This window comes from Microtus oregoni, unplaced genomic scaffold (assembly GCF_018167655.1).
Source record: "Microtus oregoni isolate MIOR12 unplaced genomic scaffold, Mior012 000054F_ref0000373, whole genome shotgun sequence".
NCBI classification, from domain to species: domain Eukaryota; kingdom Metazoa; phylum Chordata; class Mammalia; order Rodentia; family Cricetidae; genus Microtus; species Microtus oregoni.
This window is the reverse complement of record NW_024543830.1, coordinates 1,497,615-1,511,035: the sequence shown is the minus strand read 5'-3', so window position 1 is coordinate 1,511,035 and position 13,421 is coordinate 1,497,615. Positions and strand designations below refer to the sequence as shown.

Genomic DNA, 13,421 nt, shown 5'->3' with positions numbered 1-13,421 from the left:
TAGAGTGCTGTGGGTGTCTCTGAGACTCCCAGATGCACCCCGGAGGCTTCCGTTCCTGAGTTATCACAACAAGAAGATTCTTCTTGCCGGGCGGTGGTGGCGCACGCCGTTAATCCCAGCACTTGAGAGGCAGAGGTAGGCGGATCTCTGTGAGTTCGAGACCAGCCTGGTCTACAAGAGCTAGTTCCAGGACAGGCTCCAAAACCACAGAGAAACCCTGTCTCGAAAAACCAAAAAAAAAAAAAAAAAAAAAAAAAAAAAAAAAAAAAAAAGATTCTTCTTCTGAATCTGAAATAGCAGAACCATGTCTTAGGCATTGTTCCAAACGTGTGAGGTTCCTAACTTGTTAAACACACCGCCCTATATGATATGGATGAAGAAACCAAGGCACAGAGTGGTTGAATAACTTGCCCAAAGTCACACAGCTGGAAACACATCCAGCTGAGACTCCAGCCTGGGTAGGCTGGGTCCCACACCTAGAATTCCATGTGGGAATGCAGTGATGTGAACCTGGCTGGCTGTCTTTCCCTCTGTGCCCCTGAAGCACTGCATGAGAGTCCCTGGTGACCTTCCTCCTGCTCCCCCATTCCTTGGTGACCATGTCCACCTCCTTTAACCTGGGTTTCTATGGCCTGAAGCTACTACATTCCGGCAGGTGTGTATGTTGAGTGTCTGTGTGGAGACTTGATCACACTTCACCATATAGATAGATGTGCAGGTCCTCCTGACAGGGTGCCCTAAAATGAAACAAGACGGTGAGGGTAATGGGGACTCTATGATGAGTGGCCAGGAGAAGCCATGGCAGTGCCAGCAGACCAGGAAGTGGGAAGCTCTTTCTCCACAGTAACTTTCCATTCACCGGCCCCACCCCCACTTCTCCTTTCTTGCCTTTCTAATCCGATCTTGGCATTTGTGGAGATGTTAAACAGATCACGCCCTGCTAACATGGGGGACCCAGTGGATGGGCCCACTGATCTCATTACTGTGTGTCTTCTCAGCTGGTCTGCCTCCCTGCTGCTCATTCAGGCTTGGGCCTAATCATCTTAATTGAAATATTAAACATCGACAAAAATGAATTTCAATGAACCCTTCTGGCTCCTCCTCCCGAGCAGTAACTGGGAGACAGCTGCAGACGGCAAAGGGTCTCAATCCTTTGCTCAGTGTCCAGTCCAGATTGGTGCTGTCAATCAGACTCCCCAAGATGAGTGGCTGTGGGCACAATCTCTGAAGTTCTTTCAGTCTTGGGGGGATGGGAGCTCTGTGAGGTAAAGACTAAGGGGGAGCCCCAGGAGCAGAGGATTTTCTCTGCCCACCATCCACAAGCTAGCTAGCTCCTCCTCAGTCAAAGCTAAGCTGCCATGTATGAGAAGATTTCTGCCTTTAAGGTGCTGGAGAGATGGTCACTGGCTGCTCTTTCTGAGGCCCCAGACTCAATTCCCATCACCTATATTATGACTGACAACCGTCTGTAGCCCCAGGTTCGGTTCCCATCACCTATATCATGACTAACAACCATCTGTAGCCCCAGTTCCAGGCCATCTGATGCCCTCTTCTAGCCTCTGCAGCAATACATGCACATAGTACCCAAACATACAAGTAAAACATACAAGTAAAACGTCTATATACATAAAAATAATTTTTTAAATGGGGACAAAAGTGGTGTCACATGCCTATAAGCCCACACTGGGAGGCAGAGGCAGGCCGATCTTTGTGAGATCAAGGCCAGCTTGGTCTATATAGCAAGCTACATGACAGCCAGAGTTACACCGAGAGAGCCTGTCTCAACTACTCCCAAGAAAGCTGCTAACTTTAAAATTTTATTTACTTCCTATTTATTATTATTGTATTATTTGATTATTGAGGTGTGTGTGTCATGGCTTGCATGCAGAGGTCAGAAGGCAACTCTGTGGAGTCCCCTTTCCTCCTCTAAACATTTTAAATTACATTATCAATTTGTATTTGTCTTCGTGGGTGCACACACATGCACACATGTTACAATACATGTGTGAAGAGCAAAGAACGGCTTTTAAGGGTGGAGCCTCTACTTCCACCTTAATGTGAGTTCTGGGGAATCAAACGCAGGTCTTTAGGTTTGTGTGGCAAGTGTTTTAAGCATTGATCACATTGCTGACCTGTTTGTTTATTGATTTGAGACAGATTTTCTCTATGTGGCCCTGGCTATCCTGGAACTCTGATGGAGGAAGGTCATTGGTTAAGTAATAAAGAAACTGCTTGGCCTCATAGGTTAAAACATAGGTGGGAGGAGTAAACAGAACAGAATGCTGGGAGGAAGAGGAAGTGAGCTCAGACTCGACAGCTCTCCTCTCAGGGGCAGACGCCTGAGAGAGACGCCATGCTCCCCTCTCCCGGGCGGACATGAGAGCTCTGCTCTCTGAGGCACACGCGATGAAGCTCTGACCCAGGATGGACGTAGGCTAGAATCTCCCTGGTAAGCCACCTCGTGGGCTACACAGATTATTAGAAATGGGCTAATCCAGGTGTGAGAGTTAGCCGAGAAGAGGCTAGATATAGTGGGCAAGTAGTGTTTAAAGAATACAATTTGTGTGTTGTTATTTCGGGGCATAAGCTAGCCAGGCGGCCGGGGTGCTGGGGACGCAGCCCTGCCGCTCCTATTACAACAGAACTCTCTACATAGACCAGCTAGTCTCAAACTCACAGAGACCGTCTTGCCTCTGCCTCTGGAGTGCTGGGATTAAAGGTGTGCACCACCATGTCTGGCTCATTTACTGACTTTTTACAAATTATCGATTTATTTGAGACAGGGTCTTCTGTATCACAAACTGGCCCGAACCTCGCTATGTAGCACAGAGTGAATTTCTGATCTTCCAGCCTCCATTTCCCAAGATTGCATCCATTTCGGGAAACTACATGTAAAAATAATTTTATTGCCGGGCAGTGGTAGTACATGCTTTTAATCCCAGCATTTAGGAGGCAGAGGCAGGCAGATCTCTGTGAGTCTGAGGCCAACCTGGCTACAGAGCGAATTCCAGGACAGGCTCCAAAAAGCTAAAGAGAAACCCTATCTTGAAAAACCAGAAAATAAATAGTCAGGCAGTGGTGGTGCACACCTTTAATCCCAGCACTTGGGAGGCAGAGGCAAGCAGATCTCTGAGTTCAAGGCCAGCTTGGTCTACATAGCGAGGTCCAAGGTAGCTGGGACTATACAGAGAAACCCTGCCTTGAAAAAGCAAAAGAAAAATAAATAAATAATAATGGAGCTAGGAGATGTGGTTTATGCCTTTAATCCCAGGATTTGGGAAGCAGATATAAGCAACTCTCTGAGTTTATGACCAGCCTGGTCTACGTGTTGAGTTCCAGGTCAGCTAGGGCTACAGTGAGACCCTGTCTTGTTTTTTAAATCATTTTATGGGGCTAGGGAGGTGGCTCAGAGGTAGAGTACTTGCTACAGAAGTATGAGGGCCTGAGTCCAAGTCCTTAGCACCCACATAAAATGTTGGATGCATTGTTGAGTCCAAATCCCCTCACTGGGCAGTCAGGGAATGTGGATTCCTGCTTCTCTGGGCTGTCGTGGGTGGCCTGGCCAGCCAGTGAGCTCTAAGTTCAGTGAAAGGAAGATGGTGAGTGATTAACAATGGGCAATGGCCACTTGGTTTCACACATGTGTACAACAGACATACACATACACAAAGACAGCTTATTTAACCTACTTTATTCAAAATACCATTTTGACAAGCAGTACATGTAAAGTTATTGAGATGATAGTTTATATTATTTTCTTCCATAAAGCCTTCAAGATCCAAAGTGTATTTTAAATTTCTGGCTTATCTAACACAGCCACATCTCAAAGATTCAAGAACTGAGAGGCTGTGACGGCCACACTACCTACAAGTCTGCGGATTTCACTGTGACCGCTCCCTCTATGGGATAGGAGGAAGTTGGCCTCAGCTTATAGAAACTATCACCCTTGGGTAACCTCTGCTCTTGCTGGGAAAACATCACTTCCGACAGATGGCAGCTTATCTCCCTCTCACCATTAACTCTCTCTCCTAAAAAAACGGATAAACAACTCAAATGATTGCTAACCCAGATGGGCTCCTAGGAGAACGCTTATAGCCACTGACTGGCCCACCTGCATCTGCTGTTCTCTCGGAAATGTAGAGGTGAGCAGATCGCAGGGAGATCCCTCCATGGCCAGACATTCAGCTTGTTTCTCACGCTATGTCTTTGCTCTGGGGAGCAGTGTTCACAAGTCCCAGACTCTTTTGGGATTCTGTCTCCTGCCTCTCAGAAGGTCTCTGCTGGGTGCCATTTCTGTGAGCAAGGGAAACTGGTGTGCACATGTGTGTGTGTGTGTGTGTGGTCTGTATGTGTGTGTGTGTGTGGTCTGTATGTGTGTGTGTGGTGTGTGTGTGTGTGGTCTGTATGTGTGTGTATGTTGTCAGGCAGCTATTTTGAGAGCTGAGGTTCTGTGTTTCACTTACCCTTTTTTTTTTTTTTTTTTTGATTTTTCAAGACAGGGTTTCTCCGTAGCTTTTTGGTTCCTGTCCTGGAACTAGCTCTTGTAGCCTGCCTCTGCCTCCCAAGTGCTGGGATTAAAGGCGTGCGCCACCACCGCCCGGCTTTGCTTACCCTTCTTAATTAGATACTAAAAGAACAAATCTTGCAGTCAGTTCATTCCCTTTCCCTTCCCTTATTCAGTCGAGAGAGAAATAATTTACAATTTATGAGGAGCCTAGGGTGAAGAGAAAATTGATCTACCTGAGAAAGTCATTACAAAAAGGGAAATTCTGCCAGAGCGCTGGCTAGGTCCAGCATTCTGAGTTTGAAAATGTTCTTGTCTTTGCAGAGATTGGCTCCCTCCACGCTCTGGGGTGCTTTCGTATTTTAGGAACCCAGACTTCCAATATCTAGTGTCTGTCTATGGAACAGATGGAGTGCTTGGCTTCTGGGCCAGTAGGAAGGGAAGAAGCCTAGATTTTTCTACGCAAGCACAGTCTGCCCAAGCTGGGGGCTGGATTCTGAAAGACTGCTCTGAACCTCTTTTGTGGTTTGTTCTAGCTAAGTAAATGCAGTATTTGAAGTCGAGTGGGGTCAAGAAGAAAGGCGCATTTCAGATACAATTCAACTCAGAAATCAGTCTTTAAGTCTGGGAAAAGTGATCCCTTGGGCACCCCAAGTCCAAGTTCATTCTGCTGAAGAGTAGCCTCCACCTTGCTTCAGTCAGTAGGATTCTGTCTTCAGAGCCAGGAAAGGATAGGACTTATAGAGGGGCGGGGTCAGGGGCGGGGCTGACAGCGGGGCGGGGCTTCGTTTCTCCGCGGCCCGTCGCCTAGACAACCTCCTGCGGCTAGATGGAGACGTTTCAACAACGCTTCTTTGGGGAGCCGGAGCCGGTATCACTGAGCCCAGAGCAATTAGAGCAGTTGCGAGATTTCAAGGTGCGTCTACCTGTTTTGATCAAAGTGAGGCTCCTCAGGACAAAGGTCCCTCGAAGGAGAACCCCGGGAAGAGCAGAGCAGGGTCTGTTTCTGGAGATAAACGCCCGAGGACTATGGAGCGTCCCTGAGCCCAATCCACCGGGTATGAAAGCGCAGGAAGAACCAAGTAGGGGTCTGGCCAAGTAAAGAATTGACAGGAAGTGTAGCTCAGTTGGTGGGAGCTAGCATGCTGGCCTAGCCTGCACCAACCTCTGGGTCCCAATCCTCTCTACCCGACGCCCCACACCCACCACACACACCAGCACTGCGGTAGAGGCAGAGAATTTCAAGGCCAGCTTCATCACGGTCCAGAACAGCCCAGGCACTACGAAACTCTCTGCCTTTAGAGAAAAGAAATGCGGCTGCCTCAAAGGAAAATCTGAAAACTGCTCCGGGTTTCAAACACTCCAGGAAAAGACCTGGCTTGTCCCCCCTCTTCATACCTCTTTCTAGGCTTGAAACCTGGATCTCTCTCCCCAGACCTTTGACTCTTGGTTGTTGCTCCTCAGATCCAGACTCGCATCGCAAATGAAAAGTACTTGAGGACCCACAAAGAGGTGTCGCTGCTCATTAGCGGCTTCTTCAGGTAGGCGGGTTGACAGGTCGTCCAGAGAGAGCTAGTAAGGGTTTTCCCAGATCTCGCCGGGAATGCGCGCTCTCGTCTTCCTTCAGACATTCTAACAGCTGCCCTCGGGGAGAATCTTCAGTTCGAGGCCAGCCTGAGTTGCATAGTGAGACTCAGGAAAAACAAAACAGCAAAACTGCCCCCCTCCTACTTTTTTAAAACAGAGTCTTATATAGCCAAGGGTGGTCTTGAACTCAAATTCCTTATGTAGCATAGGCTAGCCTTGAACTTGTGATGGTCCTCCTACCTGCACCCTCCCAGGTGTTGGAATTACACAAACGCACCAGTTCGGCCTAGTTTGGAATTCAAGGCTAGTCTGATGACAGAGTGAAACCCTCTCTTTAAAAAGCTAAAAATTAATAGAGAAACAAATAGAACTCCCATTTCCCAGTGTGTCCTAGGGCATGTTTCTTCAGTGCACTCCATCAGAATAGTAAAATCTCAGAACCAGAATGGCCAAGTGGTGGTGGCACTGGACCTAAGACACTGGATATGGCACACACCTTTAGCTACAGCACATGGGAGGCAGAGTCAGCTGGGTCTCTGTGAGTTCAAGGCTAGCCTGGTCTACGGAGAGAGTTCCAACCATGGCTACATAGTGAGACCCTGTCTTGAAATAATCTCCTAATGAGATAACAGGAAAAGAACTGGAGAAACGCGACACGGATGGAGACCAGAGCACTAGCTCGAGTTTTGTTTGCTACCGCCAGGTCAGCGCGGTTGAAATAACCCTGGTGTCCATTTCTAGACTCTGCTGTTTCCCTATGTCAGCAGCCGTCAAACTGTTGTAACGGTGTCGTCAGTCTCTGATTTATGTTATTAGCCCAGTGTTCGAAGCTAGTGGTACCTTGTGTGTCTCCACAGTATCCATACTGTGAGGGCGTCTTGGTAACATTTGCTCACCCGCCCTCCCAGCCCCGGAGCAACTCTATAAAAGAAAATTTATGACAGAGCTTAATTTTGTAGTCCTGGCTGTCACTCTGTAGACCAGGCTGGCCTCGAACTCACAGAGATCCGCCTGCCTCTGCCTCCCGAATGCTGGGATTAAAGGCGTGCCATCATGCCCAGCCCATTATTATTTTTTTAAGCCATCTAATGGGGGCAGGAGAGATGACTCAGTTAAGTCCACCTGCTGCTCTTACAGAGGACCTCGGTTCAGTTCCCGGTACCCACATGGCGGCTAACGGCCTGTAACTCCAGTTCTAGGGGATCTGACAACTTCGGATGCCACAGGCATCAGGCATGCATGTAGTACATTTACAAAAATGCAAAAAAGGCACACATAAAATAAAAATGAATCTGAAAATAAATAAAAGACAGTTTACATTATTGTTTCCATTTTGCAAATGAGACAAGTTAAGCTCGGAGACGGGAAGTGTACTTCTTTCTCAGGCTTCCGACCAAAGAGCCAAGTGTTCCAGCCCCTGGCTCTCTCCACCATATGGTGCTGTCTGCTTGGGTGCACGCGGGACCCCCCACAGCAGAACACTCACTTGGCCATGCCTGAAGCCCTGGTTCAAGCCCCAGAAACCACCAGGTTTTCCAAGTCCCTTTTGCTTTTCCTTGGATCTCACTAGTCTTCATATTTTGGCCATTTCTCGGAGGAGTTTCAGAGTCACACAACAGGTAGGAAAGGAGTTAGTGAACACTGAGATCTCGTCTCTTTGAAGAACAGATCCATTGCGGCCAGGGCAGATAATATCATGATGCAAGTCAGGTGTGCTAATGCAGACTTTTTATTCCAGCACTTAGAAGGCAGAGAAAGCAGATCTCTGTGAGTTCAAGGCCCATTTGGTCTACATTGTGAGTTCCAGATCAGCCATGTCTACATACTTAGAATCTGTCTTTTAAAAAATCTATATATCTATCTGTATTTCTATCTCTCTCCTGATATATGTATATATATATGTGTGTGTGTGTGTGTGTCATCTGCCAGTGCCAGATGTGGGGATCATACTTACATTTTTATTCTAAAGGGACCCGTTACTTATTACTATGATGACTTCACACAAAGTCTCACAATACCGGCCAGGCTGGCCTCAGTCTCCCAGGTGGTGGCCTGAGTTATGCTGCTGGTTTCTAATGGCACAAATCCTTGCCACTCTGTGCCCTCCTCCTTCTACTCGATCTTGTCTCCATTCTGTGATTGTGTGAGTCCAACACATATTCCCGTTCCCCTTTTCACAGTGCCAGCAACCCACTGCCTCGTGCTAAGCGCATGCCCCCCCACCCTGCCCCCACCTTCCATCAGGAGTCCTTCACTTCTGCACTACGCTGGGCAGTGGGTTGCCTGGCACTGTGAAGTAGACAGAGTAGATACAACCCAGCTGCCAACCTCAGGGCAGTCACACCACAGTGCTGTTTGCATCTCTGGTTCTTGCTGTTTCCCTGGACTAGGAACGTCTTGTCTTAGGGTTTTCTATTATTATGAAGAGACACTATGACCACGGCAGCTTCGGTGGGGGTTTTTTGTTTTGTTTTGTTTTTTGCTTTTTTCAGGATAGAGTTTCTTTCTGTAGCTTTTTGGGAGCCTGTTCTGGAACTCACTCTGTAGACCAGGCTGGCCTCGAACTCAGAGAAATCCCCCTGCCTCTGCCTCCCAAGAGCTGGAATTAAAGGCGTGCGCCACCACCACCTGGCGACCATGACAACTCTTTTTTTAAATTAATTAATTAATTTATTATGTATACAATATTCTGTCTGTATGCCTGAAGGCCAGAAGAGGGCGCCAGACCTCTTTACAGATGGTTGTGAGCCACCATGTGGTTGCTGGGAATTGAACTCAGGACCTTTGGAAGAGCAGGCAATGCTCTTAACCACTGAGCCATCTCTCCAGCCCCCCATGACAACTCTTATAAAGGAAAACATTTAACTGGGGATGGCTCACAGTTTCAGAGGTTCGGTCCATTATCATGACAGGAATCCTGACAGCATGCAGACAGACATAGTGTTAGAGAAGAAGCTGAGAGTTCTGGATCTGCGGGAAGGAAGAGACTGAGACTCACTTGGCCTTGCTTGAGCTTCTAAAACCTCAAGGCCACACCTGCTAATAGTGCCACTCCCTATGGGCCTATGGGAGCCGTTTCTATTCACACCACCACACCATTCTTTCAAAGCACTGTTTAATAGTCTTTTAGTAACCACTTGAGGCTCCTTGGCCTTTTAGGAAGCTTACCTTTTGTTTGTCAGGTCTTCCAGGAAGGCCTGTATTTTTCACTCACCCGAGTACACGCACTTGTGTGTATGTATGTGTGTGTGTTTGTGTATGGTGTGTGTATGTGGTACGTATGTGTGTGGTATGTGTGTGTGTGGTGTGTATGGTGTGTGTTTGTGTGTGGTGTGTTTGTGTGTGTGTTTGTGTATGGTGTATGTGTATGTGGTACGTATGTGTGTGGTATGTGTGTGTGTGGTGTGTATGGTGTGTGTTTGTGTGTGGTGTGTTTGTGTGTGTGTGTGTTTGTGTATGGTGTATGTGTATGTGGTACGTATGTGTGTGGTATGTGTGTGTGTAGTGTGTGTGTGTGTGGTGTGTGTGTGTTTGTGTATGGTGTATGTGTTTATGTGGTGTGTGTGTGTGTGTGTGTGTGTGTGTGTGTGTACGCGCGTGTATGCACTTGTACAAGCATGCGGAGGCCAAATGCTCTATGTCTCATTCACAGGGTCTCCCTGAATCTGGCATGAGGCTGATTGATGACTGGAGAGCTCAGGTGATCCCCTGGCTTCCAGCTCCCTCAGTGCTGGGGTTATAGACACCGGGTCAGGACCCAGCTTTTGACTTGGGTACTGGGGCTCTGGGTTCAGGGCCTCTTGCTTGGGCAGCAAGTGTTCTTCAGTTTCAGAGGTTTAGTTCATCTTCCTAGCCCCGATTTTTTGTTTCTTACTTTAAAATCATTCTCATAAATTATAGTTGCATGTAATTAGACTCAGTAATCGTCTAATTGAACTGAAGGAGGAGGGAAGCAAAATTATTGGACCTTGGACTTTGGCCACGAGAGCACCTGGAAATGGAGGTGGCTGGTGGCCACCACAGCCAGAGGCAAAGCAAACAAGGAGGGAACACTGGCCTTGGGCACCCAAGACCTGGCCCTCTCCTGTGTTTATTGTCTGTATAAACTTGGGCAAATGATTAACCTTTTTTGGTTTGTTGTTTGTTTGTTTTCAAGACAGGGTCTTGTGGCTGGAGGTTTTCTCTGTCCTGCTGCTCCTCCCCTCATCAGTTTCTCTCTCACTTGCTAGTTTCCACAGCCGCTTATGAAATAACCACACAGAGGCTAATATGTTAAATATAATTGTTTGATCAATGGCTTCGCTATAAGTTAACCCATTTCTAAAAGTTTATATTTTACCATGAGGCTCGTGGCTTGCTGGTAATGTTCATACCTCTTTCTCCTTTGGCGGCTACATGGCATCTCCTCAACCCCACCTACTCTTTCTATCTCTGTTCAAATTTCCTGCCTGGCTTTACTCTGCTAAGCCATTGGCTGAAACAGCTTTACTCATCAACTGATAAAAGCAACACATATACTGAAGGGCACCCCACATCAGGGTCTCTCAAACAGCCTTGGCTGGTCTGGAACTCGCTCTGTAGACCAGGCTGGCCTTCAGTTTACAGAGTTCCTCCTGTCTCTGCCTCCCGAGTGCTGGGATTAAAGGCGTGTGTCACCACTGCCCGGCTGAGGCTTGCTTTCTTACATGGGAAATGGAGACATAATTGCCATTTTACAGGGACGTTATAAAGCAATATAGTATTAGTAAATGTTTTACGAAACCTAGAACTTTCTGGACTGTCAGACACTTCCAGCATCCTGGTGATAACATTTTCATGTCTGTCTGCTGTGTAGTAGAGCTAATAGCATCTAAAGTTGTTAAATAATTTTTTTTTTTTTTTTTTAGCTTTGTTGTCTCCTGGCCTTGAGAAAGCCATGGTAAAATTCCTCAGCCCATTCCAGGGTCACGTTTCTGTCCACTCAGCATGAGATCCTTGGGGTCCTGGAAGATACTCTTTTTTGCCATGTTTGGTCCAGGGTTTGTAAGTGTGTCAGGTGACAAAGCCTGCTGGCCGCTCCACAGCTCTTCTGTGGCAGGAAAACGGCCTAGGTTCATTGGTGCTCGATGCTTGGCCTGGGACTCCAGGTTTCTGCCTGCCTAAGTCCCTTGAGTGCCCAGATTAATGGCATGGTCATGGTCACCACACCCGGCCACTCCATGGTTTTGTTCCTTACCTTAGACCCTCTGGTTTGTTGGTTTGGTTTGTTTTTTGTTGAAGATCCTCTGATTTATTGATGACTTCTAGAATGGGCAGGCCTGTCATTAATCTGCTTCCCAAAGAGCCAGATGGGGCAGTGGCCACACCCACAGACCCTCCCCCCCTTACCCGCCTTCCTTTTATTTTTTTACTGTTTTTCAGAGAAATGTTTCTGAAAAGACCAGACAACATCCTTGAATTTGCTGCGCGTGAGTACAGAGGCACCGGGGTGTCACATGTGCCCGAGCAAGAAGCTGAATTGGGGATTTAGAGTTGGGCAAGCCCAGGGCTTTCTGTGGGGCCTGGGTTCTTCTTCACCCCAACAGGAGCTGTTCTTTGAAGTCCCTTTCTTCCCCCTGACTTTTCCTCAGAATGAGGCCAGAGTGGCACCGAGGCAGGACTTCTCTTGGAGGGCAAATGAGTTTTGAGATTCTAAAATGAGAGCGGGCAGCCCTAATCCGCGGGGGATCTTACAGTGGCTCCTGACCCCAGGCTGCACGTTAGGACCGCCGGGGGGAGCATTTGAAAAATACCGATGCTCAGGCCCCGCCTCTAGAGATTTTTATTTAATTAGTCTGGGGCGGGGGCCCAGCAGCCAAGGTTTTGAAGACTCCCCAGGTGGTTTTTAATGGACTTGGCTGCCGAGCTGACTTCGGGTCAAACTGTGTAGAGTGGGAGCTGGGCGGGTGTCTTGGGTGCGGTTAACCCTGGGAGCCCACAGCGCTCTCAGCTCGCTTTCGCTGCCACAGCAGAGCTGTGGCTCACATTCTTCCTGGCGGAAGAATCCTCTTCTGCCGTCTCGCCGTGAGACGTGTTCCTAGAAAAGGTCTGTATTTCAGAGATACCAACTGGCAAGCCGAGTGGAGATCAGAATAATACTTGGTGCTCATTTGGGTTCTAAGATGGACTCAGATCCTGAGCCCTTGGTGGCTCCCTGAGCATCAAGTCGGCCAAAGAGCCCAAACTGGGCAACCTGCATGAGCCTTGCCTGGGTTGCTTTCCTGGCATTCATCACGGCAGCTGCCAGGGCCTGGCGGTGAGCGCCGAGATGGTATTGTAAAGTGGGGACCACCAGTGAGTGCGGTTAGGACAAAGCCTCCGACTTGTCAGTAGAGTAAGCTGTTGCCCAGGCTTTCTCCCTCAGTAGAGATAATTTCGTTCTGATTTTCCGTCCCAGACTATTTCACAGATCCAAGACTTCCCCACAAGATTCACATGCAGCTAATTAAAGACAAGAAAGGAGTCTAATTAGCAAAGCCACAACGCTCAGCTGCTGGGAGAAGCCAGAAGGAATCCAGCCTCGGGTGGGTGTTAGCCTTATTCTTGTGACAAGCAACACGGGTTTATGGGTCTAGGTGTGAAGGAATGCAAGCCGGGAAACGGCAGAGCAGAACAGTGTGGGGCGGGTGTGCCATTTCCCTGACAGTTTAGGGGGATTAGAGGCCGAGGCCCCGAGTGTCTCTGTGTTAGCGGCAGGATCTAGTGAGGCAGATTGAGAGGGTGGGTGTGGGACGTGTCCTGGGGGGTGGGGGATGGAGGGAGTCGACACCTAGGCCTTTCCCCAGCTTCAGGTTGGGAGCAGCTTCCCTCCTGCTTTCTTCCCTCCTACTTATACAACATGACAGAGCACCTCATGTTTTATTCCCGCCCCTCACAGGCAGGATAATTCCTGAAACCATTCTGAAAGCTGGAGTTATTTTTAGTAGTTTGTTTTTTTTTTCTTCCTTTCTTTTTTTTTTTTTTATTTTTTGTTTGTTTGTTTGTTTTTGCTTTCCAAGACAGGCTTTCTCTCTGTAACTTTGGAACCTGTCCTGGAACTCGCTCTGTAGACCAGGCTGGTCTTGAACTCAGAGATCTGCCTGCTTCTGCCTCTTGAGTGCTGGGATTAAAGGCCTGCGCCACCACCGCCCAGCTGTTTTTTCTTACTGTGAGGTGGGAAAGGCCGCAATCCTAATCTAGCGTAACCACTTCTGTCTTGCAGGGTCATCTGGAGGCCTGGGAGCCCTGTTGCCATCAGTCTGGGTCTCCAAGTTGTGTGGGCCTCTTCCTCCCACAGAGGTTTTCAGAGATGCTCATTAAATCCAGACCCGCC

At 48.1% G+C, this 13,421-nt stretch overlaps 1 protein-coding gene across 1 annotated transcript; it reads left to right on the top strand.

Annotated features, from left to right (window-relative positions):
- The first annotated feature begins 5,333 nt into the window (after window positions 1-5,333).
- LOC121438087 (RIIa domain-containing protein 1-like) lies at window positions 5,334-13,421 on the top strand. Its single transcript, XM_041638317.1, has 5 exons — window positions 5,334-5,420; window positions 5,969-6,045; window positions 11,492-11,538; window positions 12,507-12,633; window positions 13,311-13,421. The coding sequence occupies exons 1-4, from the start codon at window positions 5,334-5,336 to the stop codon at window positions 12,575-12,577; spliced, it is 282 nt and encodes a 93-aa protein (XP_041494251.1). The 3' UTR covers window positions 12,578-12,633; window positions 13,311-13,421.

What these genes read in the sequence shown, in the direction of transcription:
- LOC121438087 (XM_041638317.1), top strand. Translation starts at nt 5,334, where the DNA reads ATGGAGACGTTTCAACAACGCTTCTTTGGGGAGCCGGAGCCGGTATCA. An exon ending in AGCAGTTGCGAGATTTCAAG is followed by an intron (nt 5,421 to 5,968) that starts GTGCGTCTACCT and finishes GTTGCTCCTCAG; the next exon opens with ATCCAGACTCGCATCGCAAA. An exon ending in CTCATTAGCGGCTTCTTCAG is followed by an intron (nt 6,046 to 11,491) that starts GTAGGCGGGTTG and finishes ACTGTTTTTCAG; the next exon opens with AGAAATGTTTCTGAAAAGAC.